At 39.2% G+C, this 16,368-nt stretch overlaps 1 protein-coding gene across 1 annotated transcript in view; it reads right to left on the bottom strand.

Moving 5' to 3' along the window:
- The window catches only part of ablim2 (actin binding LIM protein family, member 2), a 112,479-nt gene that overhangs the window by 36,744 nt on the left and 59,367 nt on the right, over positions 1-16,368 (bottom strand). Inside the window, exons 7-10 of the mRNA XM_072376984.1 lie at positions 7,484-7,571; positions 6,405-6,463; positions 1,564-1,641; positions 1,277-1,420 (exon numbers count right to left, since the gene is read on the bottom strand). Of these exons, the coding sequence (XP_072233085.1) occupies positions 1,277-1,420; positions 1,564-1,641; positions 6,405-6,463; positions 7,484-7,571 (369 nt within the window). The remainder of the gene's footprint in view (positions 1-1,276; positions 1,421-1,563; positions 1,642-6,404; positions 6,464-7,483; positions 7,572-16,368) is intronic.

Here is a 16,368-nt window from a genome sequence, read left to right on the forward strand (position 1 = left end):
CTTTATATAATAAATAAACCTTGAATTGACTGTACTTATTGTTTTAGTCTAGCTAACCACTCAAAGTGCTTTTACACTACATGCCACATTCAGCACGTCTTAGTCTATACAGTTTTTCAGGCTACACTGTGCTTATTGTGTGTTAACAGTTCAGTTACCTTTTGTCTTTCTGTCTTGCGTATTTAGGCTACTTGCTTGCTTTCCTCTCCACACATTTGATGATCAGAGTGAATGGTTGATAATATTTGGTGTAATAAAAACAATTTAGGAAACTATCTGTGGACTTTGCTTCTTTGAAACAAAATTTTGCATCATCCTCTGGACACACACAAGCGGTAAGTAGCGCACTGGCTTTCTAACGTAACGTCAAGCCATCAGCTCACTTCTCTTCACTGATCAACTGCTGCGGTTGCTCTGGCCACGTTGCTTGGCAACGTCTGCATAGGGAGATATTAAATAGTCCACTCAGCTGTAACTTGTAAAAAAAAAAAGAAAAAGAAAAAAAACCTCACGATTTTAACTCTAAAACACATTAAAGGATTAATGATTGATTGAAAATGTCTTTCTTTCGTAAGTGACCATGGTATAAGCGGGATAATGCCCTCCGAGGTGTCCGTTGTCTGAAATTAATGGACTTAACGGAAGCAACGCGTCATCCATTAATTTCTGATAATGTACACCTCGTCGGGCATTATCCCTCACATATTTTGATTCCAAGCAGCCAGACTGTCCTGTAATCTTTTAAAGTGGTCTTGAGCAATAGTTCTCCAGGGTTTCTGAAGGTCTTTCAAAGTTTTCTTTAGACATTGGCTGCTTCTTCACACATGCGTTAATGAGTCCATGATAAATCATGTGGGAATCAGTTGGGAGTCTGTAACCTCAATGATAATCTTCATGGTCATAGTCTGGAAAAGGGAACTTGTATACTTCCACAAAATTGATAATGGATAATCACGGATGTACATCTACCTTGATTATTCACAAGTGCATTATCTTATTAATATGTTGTTTTGTGTGGGCATTCTGTATACAACTGTGTGCAAAAACTGGTCAGCCATCTTTTAGTTTAATCTTGAGGTACTTTTTACACATTTTTGTGTGAACAAAATTTCATTAAGAGCACTATTACAATATATTTACAGGTAACGATATCAAAATAGCATGCAGGTACAGAATTAAATTAGCCTAGTTCATTTCCCACTTGTGTATAAGAGGTATTTAAGTCAGAGACGAAGACCAGAACCACAGCTCAAAGACCTGAAAGTGGTTTCTCTACCTCTCTGTAGTGCCTCTCCTCGGATGGGTAGCTTACGTATGGAGAGTAGGACAGCATGTCAGGCCTGTCGATGTTGTAGATGGCCTTGGTCTTTGGAAGAGCTGCCAGGTCTTTGTAGTCTAGCATCTCCTCACCCAGTTTGGCCTGGTGGCAGAAAAACAGAAGAAAGAAGCAGTTATTTATTCATAACATGCTTTCTTGAACTAAGATGTATTATTATTACATAATTTGTCTATATGAAGAAATAAAAGCTATGTTGGTATCATGCAGAAGTGATGTAGTCTTACATAGATGACCCTGCTGGGAGAACCAGAAGTGCTGGATGCTGGAACTGAAGTGATGCTCTCAGAGGAAGTCCGGATCACCTGAAACACACACAACAAACAAAGTTACTGAGAGACGTGGCATTGAGAAAGATTATGTTAATCTTGTCAACCATTAAAGATCATGCTTTGGGAGACTTTGTCAATTGAAAGCTTTTTTCTCTTTAGTAATGAGTTATAGCAGGGATGGGTGGACTCTCATTTCCCTAAACTCCATGCTGTGTAGCAACCCCCCCAAAAAAACGTAAAAATAATGTAAAACAAAGAGCATTTTTACTTTTTTTTTTTTTTTTTCAGTGAGTGCCAGAATCAAACTTTTTCTTAAATGTTGTCCATGGCAGTTTTACTATTAGCCCTCAAGTTGATTAAAACAATAAGGATATACAGATAAAATCAAACTCAGGCTTAATTTCCCTCTCAGCTTAAATGTTTTCCTCAAAGGAATATTGTAACATTTTCAATCAATTTCACTATAGTTTATTCATATAGTGCCAATGTGCCAATTCACAGCTAAAGTCATGTCAGGGCACTTGAAAGAAAAAGTAAACAACTCAGTCCAGACTAGTCCAATTCAATACAGTCTAATTCAGACTAGGAGTATTCAGGAAATACCAAAATGTTATCTAATTAAGGAATCCAGGGAGCCCAACAAATGCTCAGTTTGATTCAGGCCTCTGTCCTAGGCATCAAGGGGTGACAGGCGACAGTGGAGAAGAGGGTTTAAAAAATTACTCTAAAACTGCTTTTTGAAGAGTGATTTCTACATAAATGATTTTTTGCCTTGTAGTATCATGTAAACTTGATTTAAAAATAAGAAGATAAGTTTGTGTGTGCTTAGCCAAAGAAATTCAAGGTCAGACAGCCGATATGTTCCATATAGATCATTTTTGTGGAACCAATACTGACAACTGCCTGAAACATCCCATAGTTAAGCTGCTATAGGCTTAAACTGCTGAGGGACCTCAACTGTCACACCTTTATTCACTTTGCTCTCTTTTCCCCGTTTAATTTCTCAAATGATATTATGTACATGTGACATTATTGTGGTTATTAACTTGTGTTTCCCTGTTCCAACAGGTATCCTTTGAATAGTGTTATGGTGTTTTTCCCGCCTCTTTTCTGTCTTCTCAAACCCCAGTTGGTCGAAGCGGATGGCCACCCTTCCTGAGTCTGATTCTGCCAGAGGTTTCTTCCTGTTAAAAGGGAGTCGTTCCTTTCCACAGTCGCCTCAGGCACGCTCAGGACGGGAGATTGGACTGAAGACAAGTTTCGGTGCAATCTGTTAGTTTCCTTAGCTGGGATATTGTTTTTGAATTGGCTCAATATGAATTAATTGGATTTATTTGACATTAATTAATTGGATTTATTTGACATGAATTAATTGGATTTCATTGGATTATGATTACAATTAATTGAATTCCAATTAGCTTGAATTGGACAATATTATTTAAGTGCCTTGAGATGACAATTGTTGTAATTTGGCGCTATATAAATAAAACTGAATTGAATTGAAAACTTGCAAGGTGGAGCTATTAGAATTAGAATTTTGTGGTCAAATGAGCCAGGACCTCCGAGCCAAGCACAGGACTTGGAGTTTGTGAACTAGGTGACCAGGAGCCAAGAGCTAGGTCTGCTTTAAAAAAAAAAGTTTTTGTGGCAAAAGCTTTTAAATTCACATTTTTGAGTAACAAGTGATCAGCTTTTAAATGGATTAATAATGGCTGTCCAGGGACTTAACGTTTCAGTACCTTGATATCTCCTTAGAGGTTTCTTCGTCACAACATCAACTTTTCACGACAAGTATCAAATATCTGGCAACAAATACTCACATGGAGGTCAGAGGGGCTGGTATTAGGTAGTTCATGACAGATGGATCTTTGTGTATGAGAACCACTAGTTAAATACTTCAAGCCCATCAAGAGTAATTTTATTAGTGAAGCTTTGCTCAACAAGGCCTCAGCAACAGTCGTTGTGAAAGCACACAATCTCTAAAGAGAGAATTAATTTTCTGTTTACAGTTTGATCTTTATGATCCTACTTTATTGTCTTGAAACAAGTCAGAGTATATCCAATTTATCTTTGTTCAGGTTGTGTGAGTGTTGCTGTATATGTTTATTATCAATCACCGTCTGTCAGCTCTGAATTGCAGCAAAAATCAAGTTGGACTGTAGCACTGTATGTCAGCAGCATGGTTTACACAACAGTGCGTACAGCAGTAAAGTGCCAAACTGTTAAGATCAAACCATGCAGAATTGGTTGTGATGGGAAGGGGGTTGAGTGGGGTTTTGGGGTGAGGCTTGTGGGGATGCATAATAAGGTCGGGAGCACCGACCTGCTGCTCAGGAAGGTCATTGAGCTGTATCCGGACCTGCTTCTGTGAAGGGGGGAACATGATGATGGAAATGGAGTAAAGGCAGACAGGGCAGGACGACTGGTTGAACTAAAAACTAGGGCTGGGCACATTAACGCGTTATTTTTGCATGAACTAATGAATTCATTATCGGCAACAATTTGTCTCCCATTAACGCAGTTTTTATTATTTATTATATTTATTGTAAAGGTCTGTTGCTCACTGTCTTTTATTTTGCAAAAGTCCATCGTGGCAAAGCCTAGTATGTTGCTTACTGCTGCGGCACTCACAGAAAACTATCAGAAAAGAAAAGAATGGCGGATGAAGCGGGCTCAACAAACATGGAGAAGGTTACGGAACTTTTTTTATGGCCATTTTCATTTCAAATTTCTTCCAGACGGCGCAGTCAACAGAGCCAAAGTTATTTGTGAGCACTGCAACATTGAATGGTCTTTATCACCGAAGTGTTTCAGTTCCTTCAGCATACAGTTCCAATAAAGGTTCGTTATATGCTACTTTTGAATTAATTATTTGATTTTGCGTAACAATGCGATTAATCGTGTTTAATCACAGGAAATCATGCGATTAATGGGATTAAAGGATTTAATATTTCCCAGGCCCAGCCCTACTAAAAACACATTTGTCTCAACAGCCTTTTTTTGTTTTTGCTGATGACAAAAAGACATTAATGCAGCATCTATGTACTGTCCATGTTATTGTGATTGGTTAGTCAAGTCTTGAACATCTTGAGATTTCTGCTGGAGAACAAACTGTATCCAACAAGAGATCTTACACAATCAAATACAATATTACACAACATTTCTTTACAAATACATTTAATATTTTGACTTAATTTGAGTTTAACCAAAAACTATCCCAGTTAAGAAAGGTAAATAAGTAAATTTTCAGTTGTCATTGGGGGCCTAGCAGTGAAGCTTCGATTCTATGCGATGACTATTATTACATTTATTATTATTATTGGGGACCTAGCAGCGAAGCAATATGTAGCAAAAATGCATTTTTGCTCATATCTTTGGACCTGTTGGTCCAAATTCCACAAATGAGGTACCGTTAGAATCCCTGGATGTAGACGAGGTGATCGCAACCTACGCCGTCATTTTGAATTGTATCAAAAACCTTCAAAAAGCATTTCAGGTCACGGAGATTGTCTGTTTTCCACGGGACTTGAAACATAGATTCTTCAGACCAAGCTTCATAAAAGTTATGTGTATTTTTTTATTTCGATTCGCTTCCGTTTGCCCGTAGCAGCCAGTCAAACTCAGCGCCAACACACCAAACAGGAGGTGAGGTCATATCTCTGTGATGCATTAATGTATCAATGCCAAACTTGGTGTATGGACTCATGACACCTTCCTGAGCAGCAATAGGCTTGCCTGCTATGACCCCCATCGCTGCTTGTAGCTATATTTAAATTATTCTGTCAGTGTCTTATTACACAGAGTTGCATTGTGCTCCTTTGAACTTTCATTTAGACCTATGACGATGGCATTCAAATTATGCAATCAATCCTTAAAAGCATAACACTTTGAAATATAGAATAATAACAGATATTTAAGCTTTAAGACTAAAACTACAAGAATTCCTGATTTACCACCTAGTATCACCAACCCTTCTAGCTAAACAATTGTTTTGGATCACTGTTTTGTCTTTTTTGCCCCAGGTTAGTCAGGCTAAGCCAGGCATGGCTGTAATAAACGGAGAAATAGTCACTAAATGGGGAAAAAAAAACTTGAAGTAAAAAAGACACAAACAAAACTAGTTGCCTTGGCAGTGTACAATAAAAGGAGTTCTGAGTATGTTGTTTTAATTCTTTTATGGGAGTTATGTCCATGTTTGTTGTCTGCAGGCAGAAACAAGTGATACCTCTTGTGATCAGCCATGTGAAAAATATGCTCAGTATGTCACAACTTATTTCCTTATGCATTTCCATTTCCTGTTAAATGCCACTTATTTCAAAAGAGCTGAAAACTACCTAAAATAAGCATTTATACTTTTAGGTGAAAATGAGGAACTTTTTTTTCCCCCAGGTTCATAGAGGACACCTTTTCCCCTCAATTTAGACTGCAGTACACAGACTGTCCAGCATCAAACATCATACCAAAATCAATTGGGTGTATCGCTAAACTTTCTCCACTTACCAGTTCCAGTAGGAACACATCTAAGCCCATTGGTTGACAAGATTTGGCTACACAGTCTCCTGTTGAATGTTTTTAAAGGGCTGTTTTGGGCTCATTGTGAGATTACAAGAAGTCTATGATAAGTTGGTAAAGAACTGAAACTAATTAAATTAACTCTACTTTGTTTTATCCATTACCACTATGAAAAACACATGGCAGACTGTTTTGCTATCAAATTTAGTTTTGTATGGGCTTTAGTATTATGAAGTTCATCTATTTTCCTATTTAGGATGTCTTGACTTTCTTTAATCGCCCACCTTGTTCTTCTCCTCCTGTTTGGCTGCTTGTCTGCATGGAGGATGCCAGATAGAAGATCCTGAAGACACAGAGAGACAAAGGCTACTAACATATATTGTTGAAAGTAAGTACATTCAAAACTTTGGTCTGAAATGGCATTTCTCAGTAAGCACTGAAAGTTTAGTCCAGACTTATTGATTTCCAGACTTATTGTTGCTGATATGCTATGATCAAAAAGTCAAAATTGTACATGCTAAATTGAGCAGCAATTTGTTGTAAAATGTTAGTAAGTACATTTAGCTCAAAGTAGTGTTGAGCATTGTCAAGAGCTGCTAACGTGACTGTTGTACCATAAATCTTAGTTTTGTATGAGCGTACATACATATTTTAGGTATGTGTCTGTATGTTATAAATTGGACATCTAGTTAAATCTGAACATATTTAGTACATTCTTCTTTTTTGTAGCCGTTTTCTAACATTAGGCTACTTCAACTAGCTTTTACCAGGTGGCATATGTTCTAGTTTCTGAAATTTATTCATTTTGGTCATTCTAAATTTATTTTTCCTGATGCTAAAATGTATCTACATTGTGCCATAACAAAGTAAAAAAAATATGAAAGTGAAAATTATTAAACAATGTATTTTTTCTCCCACTGTACAATGAGATTAGCAGTGCCAAAAAAGGCTCATCCCCAGATCACTTCGGCCTAAACAGACAAGTAGCACTTCAACTGAGCTGACACAAAATGGCCACCCAAGGCAAACCAGCTGTTACTTTGAGTAAGTGCTACAGGCAGAAGCAATAAATAACACTTCTATGATAGTGTCGGTGTGATTAAGGCACACATGAGCATGACTCATTAATCATATTGCTACACTAACTTATTATGAACAATCAGACCTATATGGCATATGGTCAATGGAAATGGTTTCAGGTGTTAAAAGAAAAAGAAACAGGATAAAGTGAACAAAAAAAATCACTGCGAGAAAATACTTTTTGTCATTGAGTGATAGCCAGTGATGTGTTTTAGCATTGAATCCTTTGTGGTGTGGAAGAAAAAGCCACCCCCATTCTGTTATATATGAGGGCTGTCCTCACCTTGTAGATACATTTCTTCTCCCTCTGCAAACATTTGCTCACAGCGGACACAGCGGGCACATGTGGGGTGGTAATGCTTCTCTCCAGCCTATTGACCAAAAAATAAGACTGGGTTTAGATTAGGAGGTATTACACTTTAAGTTAACTGCTAAAACGAATCAAAGCATTGTGCTTCCATTGATTTGGGAGACTTGCAAAAGCTATATTTAATTTAAATCAATAGACATAAAGAAATATTGGCTTTTTTCTCATCCAACTACATATGGGTTAGATACAAAACACTTGTACTGCCTTCCCTTTAATGCAATACAATAGCATCTCATCATAATGCCTTCCAATATTAGTCTATAAAGTGTTTAGATGTTTTCTTTTTTTGATCAGAGGGTACAGTGGAATTAGAAATGTGCCATCATTTATTCATTCCCTCATAAGACTCTTATGTCATAAGACATATGTATTATTTTATTGCTTAGTCACAACTATTGTGTCCTGGAAGGATCCCTTTAGTTGCATTCACTACAGGATGGCATGAAAATAACACGAGTATCAAAGTATAACATCATCAGCTTGAAGTTTTTCAATACACAAAGAGAAGTAAGTGAATACATTTTCATGAAATATTCATGAAACGTTTTTCCAAATCTGGGTCAAAAAGTGGCAGACAAGTCTTTTACAGTTAGCTCAGAAAGTAATAAGCCTCTGACAAATTTCTCCATAGGTATTTCAGTAATTCTGCAGTGGTTGCCCATTTACTTTTGTGTTTAGTATGGAGTTGCTATAATGCTGTTTTACAATTAGAACCTAGAGGGGATGGCATATCATCTCCAAAGCTCAAGGGAGAATCCTCAAGGCAGTGTGATGGAAGGGTGTTGTCAAGGGGAAGATGGATCTGTCTGTAATATTGTGTTTAAGTTGTGGTGCAAAATTTTCTGAACCTGTGAAGCCACAGGGTTACCAGGGTCTTATGGAGTCCACAGGGTTGCTGATATCCAACACCTGGAGGACTAAGTTAATGTGTAGCTGCCAGTATTGGTGTTCTCTATCTTAATTATTAGAGACAAGTGAAAACACTATTTTCTCTTTCATACATGCATCTTGCATGTTAAATTGAGCAGATATTTATAGAGTTCAGTTTCAGATTAGGCCCAAAAAAACTGGACAGACAAAGATGTTGGATGGGTTTAGTGCAATGCTCCAGGGCAACTCACAGGAAGTGAATCCTTTTGCTGACCAGATTTCTCAGACTGGATTAAATTAAATTAATTAAAACCTGAACATTATTGGTCCAACTCAACTTTCTCCCAAAAAACTTTTTTTTCTCCATTTTATTTAAGTCCTCTTGTCTGCCACATGGTTGATTTTAATTTTCTCCAAACTAGTTCCTTATGATGTCATGTTTTCATTGCATAAAAACAACACAATATATCGCCAAATTCAAGCAGGGTTATCTCACTCTTGGCACCTTTTCTTGTTTTAAAACATTTATTATCTGGTCTCTATACCAAACTGAACAACTCAAGATGTATATGTATTGCAATTAACTCATTCTGTTTGTCGCCTTGCAAAGAAGTCTGTTGATTCAAGGATGCCAAAGACATCACATCTTGCTTTAACAGCAGCCTGATTATGTACAATTCATCTGAGGTCCCTCCACTTTGCTATATCATCCCAAAAGGAAATGATACCAGAAAAACTGATAATGCCTACTCTTCCACGATATAACTGGACCACTTTCAGTTAAGCCGAAACATATCCTGTTGTGCTCCTCCTATCATTTTTATCGGCTGCCCAATAAGCATCATTGTAAGGGGTACAATGATGCTTAAGCTGTAGTCTTTTCTCACATTTCTGGTAGTGTAGTTCTTGATCTATAGTAAGTACCTCAATAGGTGTTTTGCTGTAGCCCAATGCTGTTGCTTTGGTCCTCCTAGATGATGAAGTGATAGCTTACTAACAACCCAGCTCAGGTCAGGTCAGGTCTTGTACATGTCATAATTTATATCAAGCTACCTATCATCTCTCAATATCCTGTTGAGTCAATAACTTCACCCTCAGTGTGAAAGTTTAACTTTTGTTCACATGGGGTGAATCTTGGTTTGCATTCGGACATTGCAAATTTCACTAACATCTTCTCTGTGTCTCTTTTGATCTCTCCCTCACTCTGTCTGAAGTCAATACCCAGGAAGTGTTTATGTGGACCCATATCTTTTATCCTAAACCTTCTCTTCAACACTTATTTTACATCATTGTTACTTACCACTATGATTAAGTAATCTACCCATACCAACAGAACCACTTTCTCGTCGTCAGATTATCTGCTGTAGACACAATGATCAGCATCATTTTGTACAAAACCATTCCCTGTACGGTGATCATGCAGTAACATGTATTAACCCGTACTTGACTTGTTGAGTTTACACACCAAATGTTCTCCTGTTTTTGATTTGATCTCAAAACCTTCCATATATACACCTCACAGTCCATCGGAGCATGAAGATAAGCAGTCTTCACAACCATTTAGTGTAGGGTAAGATCCTCCTTTACAGCAACCTGCATCAATGCTCAGACAGTCATGTTTGCGGTCGGTGAAAAGGACTCTTTATAGTCAATCCCCTTCACTTGACCATACCCCTTTGCAACATATCTAGCTTTACAAGTCTTGTCATGGTCAGTCCATGAGGTTTTCTCATGTTCACTGCCAGATCCTCACCGTCACTTAGGCCTTAGTCATTCATGCTCCGTTTCAGGTTTGTCCTTGTGCCCATGATAATTTTTTTTTTTTTTTTTTCTCAGGTTTTGTCAAGTTTTTCAGGTTCAGTTTAGTTTTTTTGGTATACCGGCTCAGCCGTGCCTTTTGTTTGATTGTCTGGAATAAATCAAATCTTTGTTTTGGAATATCTGCATCAGGGTCCTCCCTTCACCACTGCACAGAACACCACCCATCCAACGTGACAATGTCCATAATTGCTTTGGGATTGCTCTCTCCAATAGCATGCATCGTGACATTTCAAATAAGGTTCCCCAACCTCTCTCGGCAGTCCCGTTCTGATGAGGTGAGTAGGGTGCACTCATCTACTGCCTTATCCTGTTACTTCTGAGTAAAGACTGAAATTCCTGCACAGTAAACTCTGTACTTTCCATATGGAGCCATGTGTGCTATGAATTTTTCAGAAGCTTTTGTCATGTCACTCTTTACTTTGATAAAGTATGAAAAAAAAATCATCCCACTTTAATAATGCTATTGCATACCCATATCCATCTATACCTGCTGGTTCTATAGGACCACATATGTCTGTGTGTTCTCACTCTAGTATGGTTGTAGATTTAGCATCTGTCTGTCTGTTTCTGCTTTGTGTAAATTTGCCCTGCATGTATATTTCACAGTTTTGATCCAACTTGTCATGTTTCCCTTTTATCGACATCCCTTCAAACCTCCTTTTCTAATTTTGCAACATCGAAATTACAATGACCAAGTATCCTATGCCACATTTGAATGTCATGACAACCATACACTCAATCAACATTTTCATCTTCTACTGTGCTAAGGTAATACAGCCAACCATACACATCCAATTTGAACTTGGTACCATTCTTGTGGACCATCCAGTCACCATCATTCTTGAAATGGATCTTGGCTCCATTGGCTGTTGCTGCTTTGACTGGAAAAATATTTTGTGGAAACAATGGGATGAGTACTTGCTTGAGCCTTGTTTTCACTTATCGTCTCTCACTGTCCAGCAAGTAGACTTCAGCATCTCCAGCTCGATCATTTGGTCCTCGGGTCTGAAGCTCTTGTCAACTTTTGAACTTTGTGACATTGTTGATCATGTGTAATGTGGCACCGCAGTCAAGCATGAGACCCTTCTTGTTTCCTCTTTGTGTAGGACAATCACTCAACTTGAAGAAACAGAAAGATCTAGGCTCTGCCTCCATCTCGCCATCAGTTTTATTCACATGGTCACAGCCTTGTTTTCGGCCTCGCACCCTTCCACACTGTGGTGTGTCCCATTTTCGAACCCTTGTTCTCGCCTGGGATTCATCAGGACACGTCCTAGCCATGTGTCGCTTTTTACCGCACGTGTTACACTCGACATCAGCCAGGTCCATTTTCTTTCCCGTTCCTCTTCCACGCGACCTCGTTGCCCCACTAGTCTTCATCATGTCGTCTTCTTCTACATTCATATCAATCCTCCCATACTCTCATAACTTCTCAGTTTTGTTTTAAACTCGTTGAACATTACGATGTCATTTGTTTTGGCGAAGTGCACGATGACTAGCTTGTATGAATCAGGCAGCCCCTTTACTACCATAGCTATCTGAAGCCTGTCAGTAATATGCTCGTCTGCTCTTCTCAATGAAGAGAATAGAGTCTCTGCTTGAATAACACTGTCAGTGACTGTTTCCTTGCTAGCCTTATGGAGCGAGGAAAGTTCACAATACAAACTCACAAGGCGGGGTTTGTCCTTTCCCCACATAGTGCTCATGAAGGATCTCCACTGTAGAGGGCTGCATTGGGATTGGGTCAAATCTCACTCAAATCTCGCGGGAGGGGGCTGTATGAACTTTGCTGCGGGCGGCTTAAAAAATAAAATAAATAAAAAAACTGCGGGATCGGGATGCAGTGTTGCCAGGTCACGTGTACGATAATTATCGTATTTGTATGATAATTTTGCCCTGTGTACGGTGTAGATCAATAATCCCAAAAAAGGCCACATATGATAATGTGACCATTCTGTCAATGTGTGGTTGTAATCAGCCTGTCGCAACTGTCTGTCGGATTTTTTTGTGAGCCCTGAAGGCATTCTGAATGCCATGAGACAAGTTTCAAGCCAATCGTGCTTTTCTATGTGAGCTACGAGTGACGTGCATGTGTTTGCCTTTGAAGTTCCTAACAGTAGGTGGCCTCAAGGCCTCATGATTTGGCTCATTAGTTCCCACTCGTCATTGTTTACGGGGACATTTAGCCTAACGCAACTGCTGATACAAAGCCAAGTGTCTGTTAGACGCTATTCGACACTAGACTGACTATAGCGCATCAATAGACTTGTTATTTTGGTTATGACGGGTATAGGATAATTTCCCTCAAAATACGATCATTTTATGTCTCTGGTACAACAATACTACATTTCTAACCTGGCAACACTGTCGGGATGTATCCTAGTGACAGGATGTCAATAAATTATGTGGAAAGGAAGCTCAAAGAAGGTCTTTACAGCACAATGACAAAGCAAGGCAAGTCTGACATTTGGAGAAGTTTCTCAATTGTCCTTGAATCTCTTTATTAATAGCCTACAAAATTACGTGTTTTCTCCTGCGGGACGGGAGAACACACAAAATCAATGCATTTCTATTATTGTGCAGGCATAAATTCTCAAAGTTTTGCGGGTGCGGGTGGAAGTGGACATACACATTGTGGGAGCGGGCGATAATGGTCAGAAATTTAGTGGGAGTGGGATGAAGAAAACAGTCCCGCGCAGGGCTCTACTCCAGTGCTCTACTCCAGTGCGTCCATCACGTTTTGCATTCCTCATTACCAATGACAAACTCTTGTTGTCTAGACATTGCACTAGCTCTGCATATTTCTCTCTGTTCTTTGCCTCATCTTCCGCGAGAGCTGCTTCATCATCCTCATCCATCTGTGGGCCCTCCAAGATGACTTCTCTGAGGCCGTGCAACTCCGTGAGTGTGAGGAACCTCGACTCCCAGAGTTCATAACTTTTCTCATTATCCTTAACCATCCATAACCTGTACCGTTAGACATTTCTGCAGCTGTCTATCGTTGCACAGTCACCAAAGTGGTTAGCTTTCACTTACTAGCGGCTAATGCTCACGGGAGAAAAATGGCAGACCACCACCATTTCTTTGGTCTGGGAACTCACGGACCATTTAATCTGCATATGCTTACAATAGCATTCTAACGAACGCAGGCACACACACACGTTCTCATATGACTTCACTGCATTCACTGTTCAACATGGCTTTGCTACTCATTGTCAAATATGCATATCAAACAGAGGGGTACCAACAATTTTGTCCACATGTGTATATGTACTTGCTGCTGGCGTTGTTGCATTTTTTTGTTTTCTCCTCTCCGTCTACTTGCAGGTGCTCCTGACGATTCACCGCCTGGTTTCCCATTAGAGGCCATAGGATGTTTCCTGTTTGGTTTCTACAGATATAGCAGCTAGTTGTCTGGTTTTGTCTCATTTTAAATGTTCTTCTTCGATCACTTCTTTCCATCTATCTCATTTACCTTTTCTTTGCTCTCCCTCTATCCCTGTTCCCCCGTCAGGTTTGGCATTATTATTTATAAAGTATTGTTACAAAAATAAATAAATAAGCAGTATTTGGGAATCAAGGGGAACTTTACATCGATAAAGCTTCCCGAGGCAAAGCAATTGTGTTTAGCATAACATGGTATTCAGATTACAGTTCTGTTACCTTGATGCTAGACAGGACGAGGGAAAAAAAAAAAAAGAAAATACAATCAGACCGCAGTCTAATGTTTTACCCTATCCAGTTTTGATAACAATTGTACAAAAAAATGAACGTTTTAGTTTGGTAATACAGGGATCGGATAGCTTGTATAAGCAGCTCCAGTACCCCGTAATCCCTTAGGGAACAACCTATTCCAACTCTACAGAACACAAGTAGATTGTATGGTCAAACTCCCATGGTCCCCTCCGTAACTCTGTAAGAGTAAAGATCTGGTCCACTGTTCCATGACCTGGGCGAAAACCACACTGCTCCTCCTGAATTCGAGGTTCAACAATTGATCAGTCTCCTTTCCAACACCATGGAGTAAACTTTCTTTGTGAGGCTGAGTACTTTCCTTGTAGTTGGAACACACTCTACGGCTCCCTTTCTTAAACGTGGGAACCACCATCTACCACTCCACAAGCATTGACCCAGACCTCCACGTGACATTGAAGAGGCGGTCTTCAATGACTTCGGCCAAGGTGATGGACAAGTGTTTCCCTAAGTCCTCAGACTCTGGCTCCTCAATGGAGGACATGCTAGCTGTATTAAGGAGATCCTCAAAGTGCTCCTTCCATCGCCCAACAATATCCTCAGGTCGGGTCAGCAGTTCTCCATCCAGGTCAAGCACAAGCTGTGAAGGCCAGTACTGTTTGCCAGAACATCCTTGAGGCCAACCAAAAGTCCTTCTCCATAGTCTCCCCAGATTCCTCCCACACTCTATATGTGACTGGAGTAAAAGATACTTTACAATATAATCTGCAATTTCAATTTTCTATTTCTATATAAATTGCATGTGATGACTTACTAACAGGGCTGCATAATATAGCAACAATTTATTGTTATTGCAAAATCAACGTGCACAATGTCAGTTTCAAAGGCTATAGCAATATTGCAGTTTCGACTTGAAATAGGAATATATTTAAGTATTTCTTATCACAAGTCATATTGTCATTGCAATAGTCTATGACATTGCATATTGCATGTTCTAATATTTTGCAGTCCTAACTACTACAATTAACATCACCATATGGATTCTGACCAGTCATAGACTAAAACTCTATAGAAATAATTTGGCAACAGTGCTGGTAGAAAAGAAAAAAAAAGGGCAGCTAAAATTATTGTGTAATCCAAATAAATCTCAGCCAAAATAAACATTACGCAAAATATGTTTCATGAGAATAGTAAGAAATGTCCAACAAAATTATTCACAGCAAGTATGGAGTTAGAAAATGCTTTCAATATTCTACCACTGTAGCTTCCTATAGCCCTTTACACCCTTGCCTGTCTTTCCCTTACTTCTTTTTCATTACCTAGCCATTTCTTACTTATTGCTCACACCAAACCACCCTTGCACAAAGCAGTGAACCTCTAATTTACTCTCAAAAGAGCTCTCTCTCAGCCCACTGGCATGTCACATCTCTGGTAAAATTTGTTTATCCAAAATGTTGAAGGTGTATCGAAGGACAAACTCTTACAGTCAGTGAAAAGTACTTTGTAAAACATTAAATAATCTCATCTCAGTGTCACATTTTTGGATCCATCGTGCAATCCTTTGGTTCAGACTATTTTGGTCCAGCTTGGCATAGGGTACAGCCACGAGCATGGCTCTCTCTTAAGCTCTCTCTTTCCGTCTGCCACTATGCAGACAGCTCAAAAAGGCTGAACAACATAAGTTTCAAATGCTAACCCTCTACATAGACCCATATAACTAATCATTTTTGAAGTCCTGCTTCTCAGTAATGTATTTTTTTCCTCACTGAGAATGCTTGCTAAGCATAAGTTTTGACCATAGTTTCTCTTTTTCCACATGACCTCTTAACAAGAGAGTTCAAGTTTTAATTCCCGGCTGGGGCCTTTCTGTGTGGAGTTTGCATGTTCTCCCTGTGTATGCGTGGGTTCTCTCCAGGTATTTCAACTTCCTCCCACCATCCAAAAACATGCATGTTAGGTTAATTGGTGACTCAAAATTTACCCTAGGAGTGAGTGTGAGCGTGCATGGTCGTGCGTCTCATTTATTTCTGTGTGGCCCTGTGATGGACTGGCGACCTGTCCAGGGTGTACCTTGCCTCTTGCCCAATGACAGCAGGGATTGGCTCCAGCCCCATGCGACCCTAAATTGGATTAAGCGGGCATGAATATGTTAAGCCTAAAAATGTTATGGTTAAGCTGTTGTTTACGGAACAGAATTGCATAACTTTAACATCAATTATCACAGATAAGCAGACGATATACAACTTTATGGGTCTCCGTCACCAGACGACTGCAGCCCAGTAGACATACTATGTCAGTGTCTGGAGGAAATAAACGTGGATGAGAGAGAATTTTCTACAATTAAATGAAGACAAAACTGAGATCATTATCTTTGATAGCAAAGAGAAGAGGGTCAGCGTTGGTAAATATCTTGA

This window comes from Leuresthes tenuis, unplaced genomic scaffold (assembly GCF_036924035.1).
Source record: "Leuresthes tenuis unplaced genomic scaffold, fLeuTen1.0.hap1 SCAF_22, whole genome shotgun sequence".
Classification (NCBI taxonomy): Eukaryota; Metazoa; Chordata; class Actinopteri; order Atheriniformes; family Atherinopsidae; genus Leuresthes; species Leuresthes tenuis.